This window comes from Hypanus sabinus, chromosome 26 (assembly GCF_030144855.1).
Source record: "Hypanus sabinus isolate sHypSab1 chromosome 26, sHypSab1.hap1, whole genome shotgun sequence".
NCBI lineage: Eukaryota > Metazoa > Chordata > Chondrichthyes > Myliobatiformes > Dasyatidae > Hypanus > Hypanus sabinus.
In genome coordinates this window covers 11,861,709-11,885,290 of record NC_082731.1, presented here as the reverse complement: position 1 = coordinate 11,885,290, position 23,582 = coordinate 11,861,709, and the positions used below count along the sequence as shown (strand labels likewise).

The window sequence follows — 23,582 nt, the reverse complement described above, 5'->3', positions numbered from 1 at the left end:
AACCTCAGCCTCTGTACCTTCTTCTGCAACGAGATCCTCTATTTCCTAATTGAAAGACCACAATCTGTGCAGATTGGAAATAACATCACCACATTGCTGACAATCTACATGGGTGTGTGTTTAGCCCACTGCTCTACTCTCTCCACACCCATGACTGTAGCTAGGCATAGCTGAAATGCCATCTATAAATTTGCTGATGATAGTCTTTGTTGGCAGAATTTCAGATGGTGATGAAAGGGCATACAGCAGCAAGATATACCAGCCAGGTGAGTGGTGACGTAGCAACAACCTTACAAGTAGAAGATGGGTGTAGTTGAATGTAAGGATGCAGAAGCCAATGATTGGGTACAAATGCAGAAAGAGCAAAGAATTAAGTTGTACCACATAGACAGAATTCAAAAGGGCAATGAATGCAGGACTGAAGATGCTATATTTAAATATGTGCAGCATTCAGAATAAGGTAGATGAGCTCATGGCACAATAGAGATTGATTGGTATGACACTGTGGGCGTCACAGAGTAGGGAGCTTAACATCAAGGCATATACTTTTTAACAAGAGGACAGGCGGGGAAGCATAGGCAGTGGTGTGGCTCTGTTGGTAAGAGATGGAATTACATCTTTACGAAAAGGTGACATACTGTCAGAGAACGTTGTATCTTTGTGGGTGGAGTTAAGAAATTGCAAGAGTAAAAAAAACCATTATGGGAATCATATATAGGCCTCCAGATATCAGCCAAAGTGTGGGGTTGAGATTGCAACGGGAGCTGCAAAAGGCATGTAATAAAGATAATGACACAATTGTAATTGGGGACTTCAAAATGCAAGGAGATTGGGAAAATCAGGTTGGTGTCGGATCGTAAGAGAGGGAGTTTGTCAAATGCATACAAGATGACTTTTTAGAGCAGCTTGTGTTTGAGCCCACTCATGGAAAGGCCATCTTAAATAGGGTGTTGTGCATCTGTATTGTAACGGAATAAAGAGAATTACAGAGGCATGAGAGAGGTGGATTGGAGGAGGGTACTGGTGGGGATGACGGCAGAGCAGAGATGGCTGAAGTTTCTGGGAGTAGTTCACAAGGCGCAAGATAGATATGTTGAACAGAGGAAGGAGTTCTCAAGTGGCAGGGGTAGGCAAGAGTGGCTGACAATGAAATTTAAGGACTGCATAAAAGTCAAGGAAACAGCTTTCAAGGCAGCAAAAGTGAGTGAGAAGTTGGATGATTGGGAAACTTTTAAAATCCAACAGAATGGAACTAAAAAACCTGTAAGAAGGGAAAAGATGAAATATGACGGTAAACTAACTGATAGTATAAAGCAGGATACAAAAAGTTTTTTCGTTATATAAAGATTAAAAGGGGGATGAGAGTTGATATTGGACCACTGGAAAATGATGCTGGTGCGGTAGTAATGGGGGACAAAGAAATGGATACTTTGCACCTGTCTTCACTGTGGAAGACACTAGCAGTGTGCTAGAGGTTCGTGAGTATCAGGGAGCAGGAGTGAGCATCATTGCTATTCCAAAGGAAAAGTGCGAGGCAAATTCAAAGATCTGAAGGTAGATAAGTCACCTGGGCCAGATGGATTACGTACCAGAGTCCTGAGAGAGGTTGCTGAAGAGATAATGGATGCATTGGTCATGATCTTTCAAGAATCACTTGAATCTGGCATGGTCCCACAGGACTGCAAGATTGCAAATGTCACTCCACTCTTTAAAAAACAAGAGGAAGGCAAAAGAAAGGAAATTATATACCACAAACAAGAGAAAATCTACAGATGCTAGAAATCCAAGAAACACGCACAAAATGCTGGAGGAACTCAGCAGGCCAGGCAGCAACTATGGAAAAAAGTACAGTCGACGTTTCGGGCTGAAGCGCTTTGGCGGGACTGGAGAAAAAATGCTGAGGAGTAGATTTGAAAGGTGGGGGAGGGGAGAGAGAAACACCAGGCAACAGGTGAAACTTGGAGGGGGAGGGATGAAGCAAAGAACTAGGAAGTTGATTGGTGAAAGAGACAGAGGCCATGGAAGAAAGGAAATGGAGAGGGGGGAGCGCCAGAGGGAGGCGATGGGCAGGGAAGGAGATGACATGAGAGAGGGAAAAGAGGATGGGAACTGTTGAAGGAGGAGAGGCATTACTAAAAGTTTGAGAAATTGATGTTCATGCCATCAGATTGGAGGGCACCCAAAAGGAATACAAGATGTTCTTCCTACAACCCAAATGTGGCCTTATCCCAACAGTGGAGGAGGCCATGGATGGACATATCAAAATGAGAATTAAAATGGGTGACCACTGGGAGATCCCGCTTGTTCTGGTGGATGGAGTGTAGATGCTTGGTGAAGCAGTCTCCCAATCTACGCTGGGTCTCACCGATATACAAGAGGCCACACTGGGAGCACTGAACACAGTGTATGACCACAGCATCACAGGTGAAATGTCGCCTCATCTGGAAGGACTGTTTGGAGCCCTGAATAGTAGTGAGGGTGTAGGGGCAGGTGTAGCACTTGTTATAAGTCAGTTAGCCTAACCTCAGTAGTTGGGGAAGTACTGGAGTCTATTACTAAGGATGAGGTTTTGAGGTACTTGGAGACTTATAATAATGTAAGTCAAAGTCAGCGTAGTTTCTGTAAAGGGAAATCTTGCCTGACAAATCTGTTGGAGTTCAAAGGAAAGGCAGTGGATGTCATTTACTTTGATTTTCAGAAGGCGTTTGATAAGGTGCCACACATGAGGCTGCTTAACAAGATAAAATCCTATCACATTACAGATAGATACTAGCATGGATAGTATAATAGCTGCCAGACAGCAGGCAGAGAGTTGGAATAAAGGGGATTTTTCTGGATGGCTGCCGGTAACTAGTAGTGTTCCTCAGGGGTCAGTATTGGGACTACTGCTTTTCACATTGTTTGTCAATGACTTAGACAATGGAATTGATGGCTTTGTGGCAAAGTTTGAGGATGATACAAGGATAGGTGAGGGTGAGGAAGCAATTCGAAAAATGGGCAAAACAGCAGCAGATGGAACACAGTGTTGGGAAATGTATGATAATGCATTTTGGTAAAAGGAACAGAGTCCACACAGAACTCCAGAAGGTTAATTTACAGGTTGAGCCTGTGGTAAAGAAGGCGAATACAATGCTTCCATTTATTTCAAGGGGAATAGAATATAAGAGCAAGGAGATAATGCTGAGCCTTTATAAAACGCTAACCAGGCTTCACTTAAGAGTATTGTCAGAAGTTTTGGGCACCATATCTCAGAAAGGATATGCAGTCATTGGGTACAGTCCAGATGAAGTTGAGGAGGATGATTCCGAGAATAAAATGATAAATAGATAAGCAGCAAGCTTTGGGCTTGTACTCATTGGAATTTAGAAGAATGTGGGGGGGGGGGGGGATCTCATTGAAACCATATGGTCAGGCCCAGGGGCTTTATCTGCCATAAAGTACTTTATAACCACTAATACCTTGTCTTTGGTAATTTATACATGGCCAAGACATAACAAATCACTCCCCTCAGTTCCTCTGATTCATTAATCTTCTTCTCATTAGAAAATATTAACTATCTCACCTATTTGCAAAAGCAGACAACCACAGTGGTCTTTAAAGGGAACAGTTCTTTCCCTAGCCATCCTGATTGACTGCATATCCTTTTTGGGTCCTCCCTAAGAAGCCAAAGATCTTCTAAAAGGAGCAGATGCTGTTTAGTGGAAAGATTCCCGGAGTGAGAAACTATTCAGTAGGGTGAGATCAGCATCAGTTTTCTGAACGGTCTATGGCCACCATCTTGCTTTATACTATATATTTATTGTAACTTACAGTCATTTTAATGTCTTGCACTGAAAGGAAGACTTTAAAAAGGAAAGTATACAGAGTGGCGCAGAAGATTCTGTGATGCCAGTCTATGGCACCAAGAAGGGAGCAAAGCAAGTGTTGGAAATGAGTTGTGCAGAATGCACGCCTTTATTGGCTGGAACACTGAGTATAAAAGTCAAGAAATCTTTGCCACTTTATCAAACATCAGGGTGCATTTAGACTATTGTGTGCAGTTCTGGTTGCTGCCTTATAGAGAGGAAATGGAGGCATTGGAAGGGGTGCCTGGATTAGAGTATTAGCGATAAGAGGCTTGTTATCTAATATCATCCAGGTTAGTCCCATGTACCACAGCTGGGTCTGTAGCTTTTTTATTTCCTGTGTTCACCTCATTACAAATGTTGTGACTACCAGCCTGTACCAATACTCAGTTTTATTATGGTCTCTCAATGTTTCTTTTTCACCCTTCCTTCCCCAAAGTGGAATCTCCACATTAAGTTTATGCAGACCTTATATAATATTAAAGGCTGTGACCTGGTCACCCTCTGCATGCTCATGAGTGTTTAAGTGACCCATGGATATAAAGGCATCCTCTCCCATCACCTACCTAGCAGATAGCTTCTGTTCCATATTTGGATAAACCCAGATGTCAGGAGCAGGCTCCCGGGGTTCAGGCAGGCAGAGCAGGCTCCTGGGGTTCAGGCAGGCTGGCAGACAGGTCTAGGTGGCTAGATAAGCTGGCGGAGAGCCCTCCCAGGGTGGGCCGCATATGTCCCGAGTAGGGCCGCCTCCCAGGCGGAAACACCGGAGGCCTGGGCACGACGCGGACCCCAATCCCAGGGCGGAAGAGGAGGACAGGGCAGAACCCATGCCGGGTAGCGGCAGACCGGCTGGGCCTGCCTGAACGGGGTAGGAACGGGCAGAACCACCGCCGGGCAGCGGCAGGTCGGGGGGGGGGGGTGAATATCCAGAGCAAAGAGGACCCCAGGGTAACGAGAACTAGCCTCCAGTGCCTGTGACGCTGGGTCCATGCATGGGGTGGTCGTTCTGTCAGGAACGGGGGACAGATGGACCCAAACGCAGGACGCAGACACTGAAGTACTAGGGGGAGGACAGGATGGGGATGCCATGGCGTTTAAGGGTAGAGCTGGGGTTCAGGTCGATAGAGTGTCAGGCAGGCAGAGCGCAGCCAGCTCCCGGAGTTCGAGTTCAGGTAGACAGGCTCCCGGGGTTCAGGCAGGCAGGTCCAGGTGGCTAGATAAGCTGGCAGAGAGCCCTCCCTGGGCGGGCTGCATATGTCCCGGGTAGGGCCGCCTCCCAGGCGGAAACACCGGAGGTCTAGGCACAACGCGGACCCCTAGGCGGGTGTGGGGCACAATCCCAGGGTTCAGGCGGAGGAGGAGGACGGGGTAGAACCCCTGCCAGACAGCGGCAGACCGGCCGGACCTGCCCGACGGAGGCAAGGGGTAGGAACGGACATAGGTCCAGGGTGACCAACACAACAGTCATGATAACGGGAAAATCGGGAAAGACCGGCAGACAGCGCGACCGCGCGAACAAAACAAATGAGCGGAGAAGCGGGACCAGCGCATGGGAAGAAAGGTGGGGGAGAGGATCAACCTGGCAGTACTGGTACGGGGCAGAGAAGCATGATGAGGAGTAGATCTGAGTCTGGGCAGGATAACAGAATGTAGAGAAGAGTTCGGAGCCGGTGGGGAAACAGAACAAAACGACCACCCGCCTGGTCCCAGTCCCAAGGCCCCTTATAAACACCTGCAGCTCATTGAGTCACAGGTGTGCCTCCATGAGCCAGGAGGGTCCTAACTAGATCACTGGTGATGGGAGGGACAATTGCAGGACCCGGAGTCCAGAGCCCCTGGACTGGATCCAGACCCGGAACGAGGATTCCGGACCGGACCAGACCCTGACACCAGAGTTGATGAAGATCTCACATTTCTATCACAACTCAAACAGTAATTTATTAGTGAATTGGTATTACCTGATGCAATAAATCTTTGACTGCTGCTAGTAAGTTATCAAGTGCGCAGGACATCCTGAGACAGTTTTGTAAATTATTGGACATTTAATAATTGTAGGAATTAGATTACATCATTCTGCTTCTGATCTTGAACCTTTCATTGTCCATTTGCACTTTCATTGATCTCTGTCCTACCCCCACTTACTCATTGTGGATCCCCACCCGTTCATCTGCATGTATCAACAACTGATTCAAATATGTTTATGTTTTAGTTGCCTGTTAACATAGAATAGCTCAGGAACAGGCCCTTCAAACGGTGATGTCTGCAGCAAACACATTGCTGAATTAAACTAAATCTCTTTTGCTTGTGTCTTCTCCAAATACTTCCATTCCCCGCATATTTATGTGTCTGCCTAACAGTCTCATCTACATACAATTATCATATCGGTTTCCATTACTACACCTGCATACCTGCTTGTTTTCCCCTCTCTCCTTAGATATTCTATACGTCCTCCTTGTCGATGACATTTCTATCTTTGGTAAAGGATTCTGACTCTTAACCCTATCTAAGCCTCTAATGACATTATAAACGTTTATCGAGTCTCCCCTCAGCGCAACACTCCAGAGAAAGCATCCCAAGTTTGTCCAACCTCTCCTTTATTGCTCATATTCACAAACGCAGGCGGCATTTTTGTAAACTTGTTCTGGACCCTTTCCAAAATCTCCACATCGTTCCTGTAAAGTCATTCTGAATTCCACACGTGCAGAGTATACAAAGCTTTACATCCGCAACGTCATTTCCTTATTCTTATAATCAGGGCCCCAATCATGAAGGCAAGCATGCTATACACCTTATTTCCCACACTCTCCACTCGGATGACAACTTTCAGAGACTTCTGGACTTGGACCACCAAATCCTTCTGGATATCAATGCTGTTAAGGGCCCTGCAGCCTAAATAACACTCTCATACCAATATGCTCTGTCTTCTACGCACAATCCAATTCTGGGTCTGAATTATCAATTCACTAAGGATCACATGCTGCTTACTCTCTGGATCAGCCTGCCATAAGGGACTGTGTCAAATTCCTTACTAAATTCCAAGCAGACAACATCCACTGCCTTGCCCTCATCAATCACCTTGGTCACTTCAAAAATCCTGAAGTTGGGAAGAAACAAGAAGAGAATTCCAAATTTATTGCAAACTTTGTGCAAGACAATGTGGTTTCTCCAATTGTAAATTCTACCATAAGCAACTGATTAGAATTTTTGATCATGTTATGGCCTCAACTCTTCAATCCTTGTTTCAATTGTTCAGTCAAAAGTTAAAAGGAAGCATTTGTAAGGTTTAGGGTGCTGAAATCAGAATGACCCTGGGATGAATATAGAGGAAATAGGAGAGAACTTAAACAGGGAATCGGGAGGACTAAAATAGGCCATGAAATGTCCTTGGCAAGTCAAATTAAAGAGAATACTGGGGCATTTCTTAAGTATATTAAAAATAGGATAATTCAAAGCAAAGGGGGGGAATTTGTATCTGCAGCGATGGTGGGTGAGACACTAAATGAGTATTCACCAAGGAGAACGACGTGCAGGGAAATAAGAGCAGGAAGTTATTGTTAATATCAAGAAGCAGAAGATATTAGGGTTCTTGAAGAACACCAAGAAACAAGACTGGAGATTGCTGGGACTTTGCTAGAGATCCTTTTATTTGCTTTAGCTAAAGCTGAGATCCCAGAAGACTGGAGCACAGGCACTGTTTTTCCTCAATTTAAGAAAGGTGGTAGAAACAAACTAGGAGATACTAGGGCACCACTGCAGTGTTGTGGCTAGCGCAATACTATTGCAGCTTGGGATGTTCTGGAGTTCAGAGTTCAATTCTGGCACAGGCGGTAAGGAGTTTGTACATTCTCCCTGTTGTGATGGTGGTGTGTTTGCTACCACAAGTTTCTAAACTGTAACGTTTAAGCCCTAATAAATATAAATAGCCACAAGTGCTCTCACTAAAGGGAGATTATAGTGTAACTACCCAATATACAAAGTCTATTAATTCACTGTTTATGATCCCTGGCAAGTTTAGCTGCCAGTACCCACTGTTCGAGTGGTGGGTGCCCTTTCCCAGGGAGAAGTTGCTTCCAGCTAACAACATGCTAACAGTTTAAAACATGGTTCATTTGTTTATAGTGTTATACATTATTTCCATACATTCTTAAAGCACATTTAAAACTTAGAGGATTTCTATCTTATCTTCAAGCATTGAATCATTATCTTGAATCTTGAAACATTATGAAGTATTTCCAAATCATAAATTATTTCCAAAGCACAAAAGCATAATGCATAAAGGATTTCCTAAACACAGTTACCATACTATAAACTAAAAACACATACCAACAAGTTGCAGACAACAAGTCATTCATTGCGCAAACCGAAGCTGGAGAAATAGATTCCAATTCAAAGATTCAAAGGTCCAATTTAATGTCAGAGAAATGTATACAATATACATCCTGAAATGCTTTTTCTTCACAAGCATCCATGAAAACAGAGAAGTGCCCCAAAGAACGAATGACAGCCAAACGTGAGAGCCCCAAATCTCCCCCAGCTCCCCCCTCCCATGCGTAAGCGACAGCGAGCAACAATAACCCCTCCCCCACTGGCAAAAGAAAAGCAAGAAGTGCACTTGAGCACCAGCAAAGACACAGACTTGCAATTACCCCAAAGACTTCACATTTCACACCAGCATTCGACATACCACAGGTTCTCTCTCTCCCCAATAAGGGAGAGGGAGGTGTTTCCATTTTCCCAGCAAGCAGGGAGACATAACAAACAACTTGCTGGCTTACGATGTTAAAAGTACGTTATGTCACTTTTTTCGAGTTCTGTGCCTGACGATCATGAAGATCTTGGGTCTTTGGGCACACAGCAGAAGACTTTCCGATTTCCCCCAACGACACACGGGTCTCCTGCCATGATACCATCCCTTGATCCACCCGTCTCCAAAGCCCTGAGATCTTAGGCTTCTGAATTCGAACCGGACTCTCAGGCCGAACCCTTGGCATGCCAAACAATAGCCAGTCCTGAAACTCTGAGAATGAGTCTCATTCCGACGAAGAGCCTAAGCCAGCGAAAACTCAAGGTCGGGATTTTCAAAAGGTCCCTGAAAGGGAAAAATGAAAGTATTAAAGATGGAAATAGAGCTGTCTGCCTATTAGGGGGCAGTTGTTTATAAGGGGCTTGGGGACTGAGCCTGGTTGCGGGTTTGTCCTGCTCCGAAGCCGGTTTAACCCACTCTGTACCTGGTCCGCTGGCTCTTAATCATGCTATGTAACTGTTTCGCCCGCTCGGAATCCTGTTCTGCCCTGGTTGCTGGCCTGTTCTGGATATGCTCTATGCGGTTGGTCTTGTTCCCCTGCTTCTCTCATGTGCGCTGGTCCCGCTATTCCGCTTAATTCACCTTGCCCGCACTGTCAGTTCCCTTTACCAATGTACCTGGTGTATCCTCGCCCTGGACCCAGCTTCCTTCTGATCCCTTGCCTCCGTCGGGCAGATCTGGCTGGACTGTCACTGCCCGGCAGGGGTTCTGCCCCTTCCTACCCGTTGCCTCCGTCGGGTGGGTATGGCTGGACTGCCACTGCCTGGTGGGGGTTCTGCCCCTTCCTACCCGTTGCCTCCATCGGGCAGGTCCGGCCGGACTGCCGCTGCTCAGCGGGGGTTCTGCCCTTTCCACCTATTGCTCCCTGAGAGTTGTGCTCCGCACCTTGCCCAGGCCTCCGTGTTTCCACCTGCGAGGAGGCCCTGCCGGGATCCATGCGGCCCGCCATGTAGAATCCTCCTGCCCCGCCTGAATACTGGGAACATCCTGCCCCGCCTGAACACTGGGAACCTCCTGCCCCGCCTGAACTCCGGGATCCTCCTGCCCCGCCTGAACTCCGGGATCCTCCTGCCCCGCCTGAACTCCGGGGTCCTCCTGCCCCGCCTGAACTCCGGGGTCCTCCTGCCCCGCCTGAACTCCGGGGTCCTCCTGCCCCGCCTGAACTCCGGGGTCCTCCTGCCCCGCCTGAACTCCGGGGTCCTCCTGCCCCGCCTGAACTCCGGGGTCCTCCTGCCCCGCCTGAACTCCGGGGTCCTCCTGCCCCGCCTGAACTCCGGGGTCCTCCTGCCCCGCCTGAACTCCGGGGTCCTCCTGCCCCGCCTGAACTCCGGGGTCCTCCTGCCCCGCCTGAACTCCGGGGTCCTCCTGCCCCGCCTGAACTCCGGGGTCCTCCTGCCCCGCCTGAACTCCGGGGTCCTCCTGCCCCGCCTGAACTCCGGGGTCCTCCTGCCCCGCCTGAACTCCGGGGTCCTCCTGCCCCGCCTGAACTCCGGGGTCCTCCTGCCCCGCCTGAACTCCGGGGTCCTCCTGCCCCGCCTGAACTCCGGGGTCCTCCTGCCCCGCCTGAACTCCGGGGTCCTCCTGCCCCGCCTGAACTCCGGGGTCCTCCTGCCCCGCCTGAACTCCGGGGTCCTCCTGCCCCGCCTGAACTCCGGGGTCCTCCTGCCCCGCCTGAACTCCGGGGTCCTCCTGCCCCGCCTGAACTCCGGGGTCCTCCTGCCCCGCCTGAACTCCGGGGTCCTCCTGCCCCGCCTGAACTCCGGGGTCCTCCTGCCCCGCCTGAACTCCGGGGTCCTCCTGCCCCGCCTGAACTCCGGGGTCCTCCTGCCCCGCCTGAACTCCGGGGTCCTCCTGCCCCGCCTGAACTCCGGGGTCCTCCTGCCCCGCCTGAACTCCGGGGTCCTCCTGCCCCGCCTGAACTCCGGGGTCCTCCTGCCCCGCCTGAACTCCGGGGTCCTCCTGCCCCGCCTGAACTCCGGGGTCCTCCTGCCCCGCCTGAACTCCGGGGTCCTCCTGCCCCGCCTGAACTCCGGGGTCCTCCTGCCCCGCCTGAACTCCGGGGTCCTCCTGCCCCGCCTGAACTCCGGGGTCCTCCTGCCCCGCCTGAACTCCGGGGTCCTCCTGCCCCGCCTGAACTCCGGGGTCCTCCTGCCCCGCCTGAACTCCGGGGTCCTCCTGCCCCGCCTGAACTCCGGGGTCCTCCTGCCCCGCCTGAACTCCGGGGTCCTCCTGCCCCGCCTGACCTCCGGGGTCCTCCTGCCCCGCCTGACCTCCTGGATCCAGCCCCACCTGCCTTACCCCTTGCATGCCATGGCATCCCCATCCTATCCTACACCTAGTATTTCAGTGTCTGCGTCCTGCATTTGGGTCCAATCCTGCCCCCGTTCCTGACACTTACGCTGACAGCTCATTCCACACTCTCGCAACCATCTGAGTGCAGAAGTTTCCTGTCATGTTCCCCTTAAACTTTTCACCTTTCACCCTTAACACATGACCTCTGATTGTAGTCCCACCCAACTTCAGTGGAAAAAGCCTGCTTGCATCACCTATCTAACCCCTCATAATGTCGCATACCTCTATCAAATCTCCTTTTAATCTTCTCTGTTCCAAGGAATAAAGCCCTAACCTATTCATCCTTTCCTTATAACTCAGGTCCTCTAGACTCAGCAACATCCTTGTTAGTCTTTTTTATACTCTTTCAAACTTATTTCCATCTTTCCTGTTACTCCAAATTACATCTCACTAATATCTTATAGAACTTCAATATAACATTCCATCTGCTGTACTCAATACTTTGATTTATGAAGGCTAATGAGCAAAAGTTTTCTAAAACACCACTTCCAATGAATTATGGACCTATATTTCCAGATCCCTTTGTTCTACTGCACTCCTCAGTGCCCTACCATTCATTGTATGAGACATACCTTGGTTTGTCCTACCAAACTGCAACGCCTCGCACTTGTCTGCATGAAATTCCATCTGCCCTTTTTCAGCCCATTTTCCCAGCTAGAACAGCTCATTGAGCAGAGAAAGCCTGTCCCATACTGTATCTGTAAATGAAAAATATAAAATTGTAGGGCGCTGAGGCTAGTATATAAGAAAAGATTTTAGAGACAGGATCTGGGAAAGCATAGAGATATAGAGAAGCAAATGGTGTCCATGAAAATGGATAGGTTAGATTCAAAAATGTATGAACTATCAAAGTCTTGTTGGAAGGGTGTTATTCTGGTTGGAGGTCTGTGTCTTGTGGTGTTCTGCAAGGACCTCTGTTGTTTGTAATATACATTATATGTATATGATTTGGACTGCCATATAGGTAAGCTGACAGCCAAATTTGGAGATAACTTGAATATTTGCAGAGTTTCAGATATTGAGGAAATTTATCAGTATTCAGCAGGATGTAGACCAATTGTAAAAGTGGGCAGAGAAATTGCAGATGAAGTCAAAAGTGTGAGATTTTGTCCTTTGTGAGGTCAAATATCAGAGGAAAATATACAGTAAATGGCACAACTCTCAGGAAAATTAATATATGGATGAATATTGGGATTCATGGCTTTAGCTCTCTGACAGTGGCATCACAAGTAGACCAGATGGTAAAAACGGAAAAGGCATACTTATATTCATTGTTTGGGACGCTGAGTATCAAAGTAGGGATGTCATGTTGCAACTGTACAAAACTTTGAGGTTACATTTACAGTTTTGCATGCAGTTCTGAAAATCGAAGAATGTAGAGGCTTTGGAGGGGATCAAGAAGTGGTTCATCAGGATATTTTCTTGATTAGAGAGTATTTGCAAAGAGTAGAGTTTGGACAAGTTGGATTGTTTTCTCTGGAGCGTCGGAGGTGGGTGAACGACTTGATGGAAGTACACAAAAATATGAAAGATGTAGATAGGGTAGATAAACTCAGGATTTTCCCATGATCAAAATGTCAGCCAGTAGAGGGCATAGCTTTAATATGCGACAAGGAAACTTTGAAAGAAATTTTGTCACTATTAAGTGCCAGCAACTTGAGTTCAGTTCTGTCGCTGTCTGTGGTTATCCCTTGACCACATGGGTTCCCTCCCATATTCCAAAGATGTATGGGTAGTAAGGGTTAATAAGTTGTGGGCATATGTTGGTACTGGAAACACGGTAACACTTGTAGACTGTGCTATTGTTGCAAACCACACATTTCACGGTATGTTGTGATGTCCTGTGACAAATAAAGCTTAGCTTTTAAAGATGTTTTATCTTTTTAGGCTTTTTTTACACGGATGAATGCACTGCCAGGGTTAGTGGTGGAAACAGATGCAATGAAAAACAACTAAAAAGGCATTTAGACAATCACATGAACAGACAGGAATTTCCCACGTACAAGCAGATGGGATTGGTTAAAATTTGCTTGTCATGGGTTCTGTGTACTGTGTGCTGTACTGGTCTATGTTCTGTGTACTTACTTGTGTTCTTGTGGCAGAGGCTCAGGTGGTGTTTGTAGACGATGACCTTTGGTTGCAGAAGGATCTTGGCCCAAAATATTGACAGCTTTTTCCCCCCCTCCATAGATGCTGCCTGTCCTGCTGAGTTCCTCCAGCATTTTGTGTGTGTTGCTCAGGATTTCCAGCATCAGCAGACTCACAGGCAAAAGATTTTCTCTCACGAGTCTGTTCACCAACAGAGCAGAGGTGTATCAGGGGGCCTAAAGCCTAGAACCAAGGAAAGGAATCAAAGCACACAGCCCCATTAAATCCCATTTTCTGGGAGTGAATTGGTTGTCTGTCACTTCCATTTCCTTCCCCTGTAGATGTGCTTCAGTATATGAGCAAATTAAATTTGGGATTAAGATTTTTTCTTGGTTCTAGTCTGACTGAAATCCTTCTGTTCTGTAGAATTTTGGGTTCTTCCCTGATAAAAAGGGAGAGGAAGAATCTTACATAAGGAGCCTGCTCCTGGTCGAAGCAGTTGGGTTTCTGTGTTTGTCTCAGGAAAGTGTGTAACAGTTTTGGTTAAAGTTCCAGGCTATGTACCTAGAAGTGGAATTTCACTCTCATTTTCCATCTGTTTGTATAATGTCCTGTGTATGTTACTCAAAATGGCCTCTTTGGTTTGTTACAAGTAGGAATGCTTCTTTGTCGGATAAGTGTTTCTCTCGCCGTTGTTTCACTTTAGAATGGCTGATATGGTAATTGTTTTCATTTTTTAATCAATGGGGAATGTTATTGTGTCTTGTATGCTGGGAACTTGGGGGAGGGGTTTTTGCGGGTTTTTGGTGTGAGCGGAGTCGGGAGGGGGACGCCGAGGAAGGTGGACGTGCGCTGGACTGCTCGTAAGACCACCGGGGTGGTCCCAGGTGCGACGGTGTGGCGGTCGGATGGGTCGATTGGTTCGTTGATTGAGCTCCAACGAGTGCACTAAACAGACTGAACTTTGATAAGTTGGCGCCTTTTGTTTTTTTCCATATATATATCTCGTATTGCCTAATACTCTTTTAATTCTAGTAAACTCTTTAAAGTGTATTTCATAACGGTATTTGTTGTGGGTTTGATACTGTTGGCGGGCGCGAGGCATAAACTCGATTCTCACAGCACCTGCGCGAACGGGAGGTGGGTTGGTGAGTTGCTGGAACTCCGTTTCCCCTAGACATATACCAGCCTTTTGGGTAAGTGTTACATGTTGAAAGGAGCTGCATTGGTTCGAAGACACCATCACAACAAAACCAGCAGTATCTGTCACAATAACGAACCAGAATCACATTATATGCTACAGATTAGTTCTAAAGCTAGTTCACTACACTAATGAAAATAGTCTTCCTACAGATGAGTTCTGTTAGATTTCTGTTTGACCCTCTCCATTATTTTTGATCCAAAGACATTGTACTGCTATTATTCTTCTTCTGATCAGCTGTAACATTACCCTACCTCACTTCCCGGTGGTTGAGAGATTAATAAATACTTGTCTGTCCCATGACAATGGAACGCCTTATGGCTTGGCTCTCCATTATTTCCCCTTATCCCTCAGCATGACAACTCTCAAATACTTTGCTCTTCCCACATGTTCTTTACCTCACTGCACTCTGAGAATATTCCCAACACTGCTTGTAAGGAATTTGTATGTGTGGTTTTCATCCAATTTCCTCCCACAGTCCAAAGATGTACTGGTTACTCATTGTAAATTTTCCATGATTAGCCTTGGATTGCATCAGGAGATTGCCGGGCAGTGTGGCTCAAATGCCGTATCTCAATAAATTAAAATAAATCCTGAATGGTTTCTTCTGTTTTCTTGTTAATCTCTCACGACAATGGAGTTTGCAGCAAAGTTTGTATATTAGCAGTTAAGGTCTATCCATTGGAGCAGGATGAGTGAAATGAGTGCCTTGGTGCTGTACTTCACCTGGAAGAGGCTGCCAACATTGATTCTCTTACGATGCTGATGAAGTTGGATGATGTTGTGAAGACAGAATTGGAAATGCCTCCAGGCACCCTCTGTAAGTAGACACATCTCAGTACACAGGACAGGGAGCACTGCTGCCCATTAAACCATGAGCTTCGGCAAAGTTTGAACGTCTTGCTCTTTTCCTGCCATTTGTTCAGGTGCACAATGCCTGTGTTAGTCCTGAAACTGACGACCATCAATACCTGCTTTCCCTTTCAAGGTGGCTCCCAAGAAATAGAAGGAAGATCACATTTTCCAGTGACATTTCATCGAACTTGATGGTCAGGGGCCTGTTGTTAAGTAGTGGCGGTACTTTTGCGGAAGATGTCTACTTAACTGCTTCACTGAACAAGTTGGCGACAATCCTGTGTGCATTGTACATATGTAAGTGTCACCTGCATATTGCAGGTTGACAACAACTGTTGCAGTGTTGTTGGCTCTGGTATTGGTTACTATCGACTGAAGGAGAAATTTATTGCAGTTGGGTTTCCTTACTCCATCTTCATCTTTGTAGATGAAATGTAACTGAATAGTTTCCCATTTCTTCTGCAGTTTCATTGCAGCCGGGCAACTGTTGGGGGCAAGGTGCAGTGTTAATGCAAGAAGGATTAAGTGTCAGGGTGATAGTGCAGCTTTCAGAACAGCTTGGTCTATTGGTGGTTCTCATGAGCTCAGATTGTTTGAATTCCCACTGCTTTCATGTAGTAACTTTAGGCAAACAGAAGGTTACATCACATTGTGAGGTGGATAGTCTTAGGCTACAGTGAGGTTAGAAGAGATAGGCAGTCATGGAATGTAACCAAGGTCGCTCATGTCACAGGTGGAATTGTGTTTGAGGAGTTATTCAAACTTTCTCCTTCCGGTGAGCAATTATTGCCTTTCACTCCATGCTGTTCAGTTCTGTTTTGGCTCTCAATGGCATGGATCCTTATGTTTGTGGACTGCCAATGTCTTCGTAGTGCTGAGAAATTAATAACATGGGAGCATAAGATATTGGAGAATTAGGTTATTCAGCCCATCAAGTGTGTTCTACAATTCAATCATGACTGACTTATTTTCCCTCTCAACACCATTCTCCTGCCTCCTTCTGTAACCTTTGATGCCCTTACTAATCAAGAGCCTATCATCCTCCACTTTAAATACACCCTTTGGCACATCCTCCACAGCTGTCTGTGGCAGGGAAAACTTCTCTGTTTTAAAGTGAGGTGTGCTCTCTGGTCCTAGACTCCCACGATGTTGTAAACATCTTATCCTCATCCACTATATCCAGACGTTTCAATATTCGAAACATGGTGAGGTTATTAGCAGGTTGTTGGTAATCCTACTTGCTGTCCCATTACCACTGTTCTTTAAATTTTAATTAATGTTTGACCTCAACCTTGCCTCCTGTGTTTCCTTCAGCCGCAGAGGCGTTTCAAATCCAGAAGCATAATGTGTTGGCCATTAATTTGCACTTGGTCGTTCTCTTTAAACTAGGTCTTCAACATTATCTTGTGACAATCTGGACAAATTTGATTGTGGTAACACATAAAGGGGTGTTCTTTTTGCCTGCCACAGGTAAAGTCAAGATCAGTCTCCTCTTTAACCACTTCCTCCTTGTGGTCAAAGAGCTGCCCCCTACATTGCAGTGTGAATTCGCAAACAAGATCTGCAGATGCTGGAAACCCAAGAAACACACAAAATGCTGGAGGAGCGCAGTAGGCCAGGCAGCATCTATGGAAAGAGTATAGTCAACGTTTTGGGACAAAAGGGTCCTGCCGAAGGGTTTCGGCCTGAAATGTTGACTGTACTTTTTTCATAGATGCTGCCTGGGTTGCTGAGTTCCTCCAGCATTTTGTGTGTTGCAGTGTGAATTCAAACTGTTTTCATGCACAGTAGGCATGATCTTCATTGTGCACCAACACAAAAATGAATGTAGAGAGCACCATCCAATATGGCACCTGCCTTTCCGGCCTCTGAACAGTCGATGGAGCAGCCTTCTCAAGTTTGTTTTCTGTTCTCATAATAAAATCTCTGCCTTATGTCTACTTCATTATGAAGTACCAATTAACACATTTACCAATTAGCTGACTTAAGTAACAAGTATTTTGTTCTCCTTTATACTTGTTTGCTGGAATTAACACTAAACAATCTTGAATTCATGATGTCGGAAGCTGTGATCTTAGGTCCACTGAAGACACAATCTTACTACTAACAGATTTTTACAAATGTAAGTGTAACCCCATGGGTCGCCTCAGGCTGGCTCAGCTCGTTCTCGTCCGGGGGAGCAGCCTTCGGCCCCGCCAAACTGGGTAATCAGCTGGTGTGGATGCTGTGTGATGTCCCCGCCTCGCCCAAAAACAGACAGTACACCATTTGCGATTAAATGAGTACAATTTATAAAGGTTACTATAACTAAGTGATTAATAACGATACAGTATATATGAAGAGAAAAAATAAAGAAAAGGCGCCAAACTTATCAAAGTCCAAACCATTTCGTGCACAACCGTTGGAGCTCAATTACTGAAGTCTTCTGGCCACCATTCGATCCCTTCCGAACTCCTCGACTCGCAGCTCAGGACCCTCCGAAGTGGTCAACCAAGCACTTCTAGCTTGATCCCCCCTTCCTTGGAGTACCTCTGGGCCTCGGACCCCCGCTTGGGGTCCGTTCCTCACCCAGCTTACAGCATTGCGACTTCTCTCTCTAGACCCCCTCGTGCCGATCTGCCCAAAAGCCCGTCAACAAAAGCTTACAGACTCAGAAGAAAGAACATTAATCCCCTTTTGGTTTACAAAGGAATACAATTCTCCCAGCACTCTCTCGCAACAAAGAAACATTCCTGCTTTTAACAAAACAAAGAAACCCTTTCCCAACAGTAACAAAGAAAAAAGAAGAAACCCCCTTTACATAAGGAAGATGGAGGGATATGGTTATGGTGTAGGTAGGAGGGATTAGTGTTTGGGTGATTTTTGATATATTTTTTTTTAGCTGGTTTGCCACAACACTGTGGGCTAAATGGCCCGATCCTGTGCTTCACTGTGCTAAGTTCTTTGTGTGATGTGTTGGTATTCATTATTCAGAGGATTGAGTTCAAGAGCTGTGAAGTAATGTTGCAGCTCTATAAAACACTGGGCAGGTTACCTCACTGTAGGAAGGACATCAAAGCTTTAGAGAGGCTACAGATGAGATTTACCAGAATGATGCTTGGACTAGAGAGCAAGGGCTTTTCTCGTTGGAGTGACGGAGGATGATAGGTTATTTGATAGAGATAATATGAGGCCTAGATCAAGTGGACAGCCAGACACTTTATCCCCCAGGGTGAAATGGTTACTTCACAGGAGCATAATTTTACGATTGGAGGATGTCAGAGGCAAGTTTTTGTACACAAAGAATGCTGTGTGCATTGTAGGGTCAGTTATCATAGGAGCATTTAAGAAACTTTCAGATAGGCACATGGTCGTAGGAAAATGGACTTTGTTGAAGTGAGGAGCTAGATTGATCTTAGAGTAGGTTGAAAGTTCAGCACAATGTACAACGGGTTTTCCCTTCCTCTGCTTGCACAGCTCAGGCAGTAAAACATCCAGGAATAACTGAGTGAGTCTATGCGGAAGTAGATACATAGGATTGGAACATAGTGAGTTGTCGAAATGCAGGTGGTATCTGTCTCTCTCAGCTCTGCAGCTTCCTCTGATCCTGTGCTTGTGCAGCTGCACACCAGAAAATGATGCTATCAGTTAGAATGCTCTCCACGATACATCTACTGAAATTTGTTCCAATGAAATACAGCTCGTGTTGTGCCTTCTTCATCATTGCGTCAATATGTTAGGTCCAGTATTGATCTTCACAGATGCTGAAAATACTTATCCTTTCTACTGCTGACCCTCGATGAGGATCATTGTGCGTTCCCCTTTCTGAAGTCCACAATCAATTCATTGATCTTACCAATGTTAAATGAAGGGTTCTTGTTACGACACCATTCAACCAGCTGGTCTATCTCGCAACAGCACACCTTCTTGTCACCATCTGAGATTCTGCCAATAACATTGGTGAATCTATAGATGCTCTTTGAGCTATGCCTAGTCACACTCTCATGAGTGTCAAGAAGTTAGAGCAGTAGGCAAAGCATGCTTCATTGAGGTACACCTGGTATGTGGTCAGGCCCTGGGGATTTATCAGCATCTTTGGTAATTTGTCTGTGGTCCAAGAGATCACAACTTATTCACCTCAGCTCCTTGGCTTCCTTGATCTTTTAACATTGAAAAATATTAAATATCTTACCCATCTCCAAATGCAGACAGCCATGGTGGTCTCTCTCCCTAGCTATTCTGATTGGCTACAAATCCCCTTTAGGACCTCCCTAAAGAAGCAAAGTTCCAGGGGTGAGAAACTACTCCATATGGGGTGAGACTACCATCAGTTTTCTGAATGGTCTATGAACATCACCGTGCAATTCCTCCTTTACACTAGTTACTTTAGTTATTGTTATTTACAGTAATTTTTATGTTTGGAGGTCACATGCAAGAGAAAAGTATACAGTGTAGGATATCAAAGTTCAAAGTAATTTTATTATCAGGGTACATACTGTATATATCACCACAACCCTGAGATTCTTTTATCGGCAGGCATATTCAGCAAATCTATTGAACAGTAACTATAACAGAATCAATGAAAGATCAAGTAGAGCATAGAAGATAGATGTGAAATTGAAAAAAATAAATACATGGCAATAAATAATGAGAACATAAAATAACTAGTCTACAGAGTAAGATAAGTGGTTGTGAGAAAATCTTTTTTTTTGTAGTGATTTGAATTCTTGCTTTTTATTATACCATTGATCCATACAGTGTTTACAAGGCATCAATAAAATCAAGAAGCTGTGTCTTCCCTTGTTGTGTGTATTATATCCCCAAAGAATTGACCCTGGTTTATAATTTCTGGTCCAAGGGCCCATTCACAATAGGTCCCAAAACAGCCACAGCTTCAACCTCAACTCGACCTCCCCGTGGCAATGCTGCAACCTGATAGGCTGCTCTGGCTGGGAAGTTGCTTCTGAAATATTGCTTGTAAACTTCATTTACACAGTTGAAGTCATTGATGTCTGCCAGCAGAATTGTTGTTTTTGCAACATTATCATAGTCACAGTTTGCAGCTTTGAGGATTTCTCCCATGTTGATTAGAGCCTGCTTGGCTTCCTGTGATGTTCCTCCAGGTACAAGTTGCCCAGTTGCAGGGTCTAGTCCCAACTGCCCAGAAATGTACATGGTTCGGTCCACCACTACAGCTTGACTGTAGGGACCGATTGCTCCCGGTGCCTTGCCGGTGCTAATGATACGTTTCATGAGTGCAGCCATTCAGGCAAAGATCAACTCAACTCACTTTCACAGTGCACATGCGCATGAACCCCAGAAAATCTCAATAGATGAGTGAAGTAGTTCCCTTTCGCACAAGAGCCTGATGGTTAAGAGGTAGTAACTGTTCTTGAACCTGGTGGTCCTGAGGCTTTTGTACTGCTACACAGCTATAGAAGTTTGTCAAACTTTCTAATGTCACGTCGAATCTCTGCAGACTTCTAAGGAAGTAGAGGAGCTGTCGTGCTTTCTTTGCAATTACATTTATAGGATGGGTCCAGGACAGGTCTTCTGAGATAATAACATGAAGGAATTTAAAGTTGCTAACTATCTCCACCTCTGATTTCCCTCTCCTGAAGACTATAATCCTTTGGGTACAGGATATCAGTCTATAGCTCCATGGAAGGAACAAAGCATGGGTGGGAAATTGTCCAATGTGCTTGCCTTTATTGGCTAGGGCTTTGAGTACAAGAGTCCGGAAGTCATTGTCATTGTATAAAATATTAGGGTGCACTTAGACTAGAACTAGAAAACAAAAGCCAGGATGTCATACTGAAGTCTTACGAGGCATTATTCAGACTGCACTTGGAGTACTGTGAGCAGTTTTGGCCCCCTTATCTGAGAAAATATATGCCAGGATTGGAGAGGGTCCAGGAACCCAGGAATGAAAGGGTTCACATCTGAGGATCCAGGAAAGACATATGAGGGTCGTTTGATGGCTCTGGGTCTGACTCATTGGAGTTTTGAAGAATGGGGGGGGGGGTCTCTTTGAAATCTATCGAATATTGAAAGGCCAAGATGGAATAGATATGGAGAGGATGTTTCCTATAGTGGGGTAAAGTCTTGGACCAGAGGGTTAAGCCTCCGAATAGAGAACATCCATTTAGAATAGACATTGCAAAATTTTCTTTAGCTAGTGGACAGTGAATCTGTGGAATTCATTGGCGGATGGCTGTGCAGGCAAAGTCAATATTTAAAGTGGGGTTAAGTTGTTCTTGAGTGATCAGGGCATCAAAAGCGGTGGGGAGAAAGCAAGAGATGTTGGGAGAGTCCAGTACCAGAGGGCATGGATTAAGAATAAGAGGTCAGTTATTTAAAACAGAGTTGAGGAAGAGCTTCTTCTCCCAGAGAGTTGTGCAGGTGTGGAATGCACTGCCTCAGAAGATGGTGGAGGCCAATTCTCTGGATGCTTTCAAGAGGGAGCTAGATAGATATCTGATGGATAGGGGAATCAAGGGATATGGGGACAAGGCAGGGACTGGGTATTGATAGTGAATGATCAGCCATGATCTCAGAATGGCGGTGCAGACTCGAGGGGCCGAATGGTCTACTTCTGCACCTATTGTCTATTGTCTAAGAGAAGGGGGTTGAGAAGAATAATAAATCAGGAATGGCAAAGCTGACTCAATGGGCCAAATGGCCTAATTCTATTCCTATGTCTGGTGTACGTGTGCGCACATGCCTGCACTTACTGGTACTCCCTTTTAAGTTTCCTTCCCACTTGCCTTAAACAATATCCTCTAGTTTTAAACTCCCTTACTTGAGGAAGAGGGAGGAGAGGAAATGGTGATAAATCTCCTTAGCAACACACACAAAATGCTGGAGGAACACAAGAGTGTCAGGCAATTCTCCTCATCTATGTCACTCATGATTTTTTTTTAAACCTCCTCTGTCAATCCTCAGACTCCTAGTTTCCAGGGTAAATATCATAATCTCCTTACAACTTGTAGAAGCCATGAGCTGTGCATTTATTGTGGCCACTCATCAGATCAGAGGGGGCGTGGTAAAAGTGAATGGAATAAGTTACATATGCTTATTTCAATAGACAATAGGTGCAGAAGAAGACCATTCGGCCCTTCGAGCCTTCACCGCCATTTTGAGATCATGGCTGATCATCTACTATCAATACCCGGTTCCTGCCTTGTCCCCATATCCCTTGATTCCCCTACCCATAAGATACCTATCTAGCTCCTTCTTGAAAGCATCCAGAGAATTGGCCTCCACCATCTTCCGAGGCAGTGCATTCCAGACCCCCACAACTCTCTGGGAGAAGAAGTTTTTCCTTAACTCTGTCCTAAATGACCTACCCCCTATTCTCAAACCATGCCCTCTGGTACTGGACTCTCCCAGCATCTGGAACATATTTCCTGCCTCTATCTTGTCCAATCCCTTAATAATCTTATATGTTGCAATCAGATCCCCTCTCAATCTCCTTAATTCCACGTGTACAAGCCCAGACTCTCTAACCTCTCAGTGTGAGACAGTCCTGACTTCCCAGGAATTAACCCCGTGAATCTACGCTGCACCTCCTCTACAGCCAGGATGTCCTTCCTTAACCCTGGAGACCAAAACTGTACACAATACTCCAGGTGTGGTCTCACCAGGGCCCTGTACAAATGCAAGAGGATTTCCTTGCTCTTGTACTCAATTCCCTTTGTAATAAAGGCCAACATTCCATTAGCCTTCTTCGCTGCCTGCTGCACTTGCTCATTCACCTTCAGTGACTGATGAACAAGGACTCCTAGATCTCTTTGCATTTCTCCCTTACCCAACTCTACACCGTTCAGATAATAATCTGCCTTCCTGTTCTTACTCCCAAAGTGGATAACCTCACACTTATTCACATTAAACGTAGCAATTTGTAGCTTGGGGCTGGCAGAGGTCATAATTTGCTGATTGCTGAGATAATGTTCAATAATGCTTAATTGTCTGTTTGCTAACTGTTAATAAAGGGTGGAAATAAGGAACTTGGCTTTTGTAGCAATCAATGGAGCTGTGGGCGTGTAGCATAAATCCACAGGCCGGTGGCAATTGCTTTGTTTGATTTGGAATCAGTTTTGCGGCTGCATTTCGAAAGCAAACATTTCAAAAGTTATAACCAAACAAACAGCGACGTGGGAAGTCCGACCCTTTTGTAGCGTGCGCTGTGTGTGTCTGAATTTGAAACGCAGTCGAAGTGGTCAAATGTTGCTGTGTCCAACTGGGTTGGACTGAAAAGCTGTAGTGATGGTTGCCTGAAGTATTCGACCCTGGGGTCTGTTCGAAATGCTGAAGAATTGAAATAACTGCTTCTAGCGTTGAAAAGCTGGATTGAAATTGTCATTGTTTTGACTCAGTGCGCACTTGGAAGACAAATTGAGTTCTGCCACAAGCAGAGACCTTGAGGTTGAGGAAAACAATTAAACATGCAAAATTG

The 23,582-nt window shown here is 45.8% G+C and overlaps 1 protein-coding gene and 1 long non-coding RNA gene across 2 annotated transcripts in view; both read right to left on the bottom strand.

The window, feature by feature from the left end:
* Positions 1–8,406: 8,406 nt before the first annotated feature.
* The window catches only part of LOC132381831 (uncharacterized), a 30,170-nt gene continuing 14,994 nt past the window's right edge, over positions 8,407–23,582 (bottom strand). The window contains exons 3-6 of the long non-coding RNA XR_009508126.1: positions 14,689–16,019; positions 13,087–13,332; positions 11,574–11,699; positions 8,407–8,934 (exon numbers count right to left, since the gene is read on the bottom strand). This is a non-coding gene — a long non-coding RNA (uncharacterized LOC132381831). The remainder of the gene's footprint in view (positions 8,935–11,573; positions 11,700–13,086; positions 13,333–14,688; positions 16,020–23,582) is intronic.
* On the bottom strand, positions 19,863–20,431 carry LOC132381830 (2-iminobutanoate/2-iminopropanoate deaminase-like). Its single transcript, XM_059951447.1, has one exon. It carries the CDS (start codon positions 20,387–20,389, stop codon positions 19,964–19,966), a length of 426 nt encoding a protein of 141 aa, XP_059807430.1. The 5' UTR covers positions 20,390–20,431; the 3' UTR covers positions 19,863–19,963.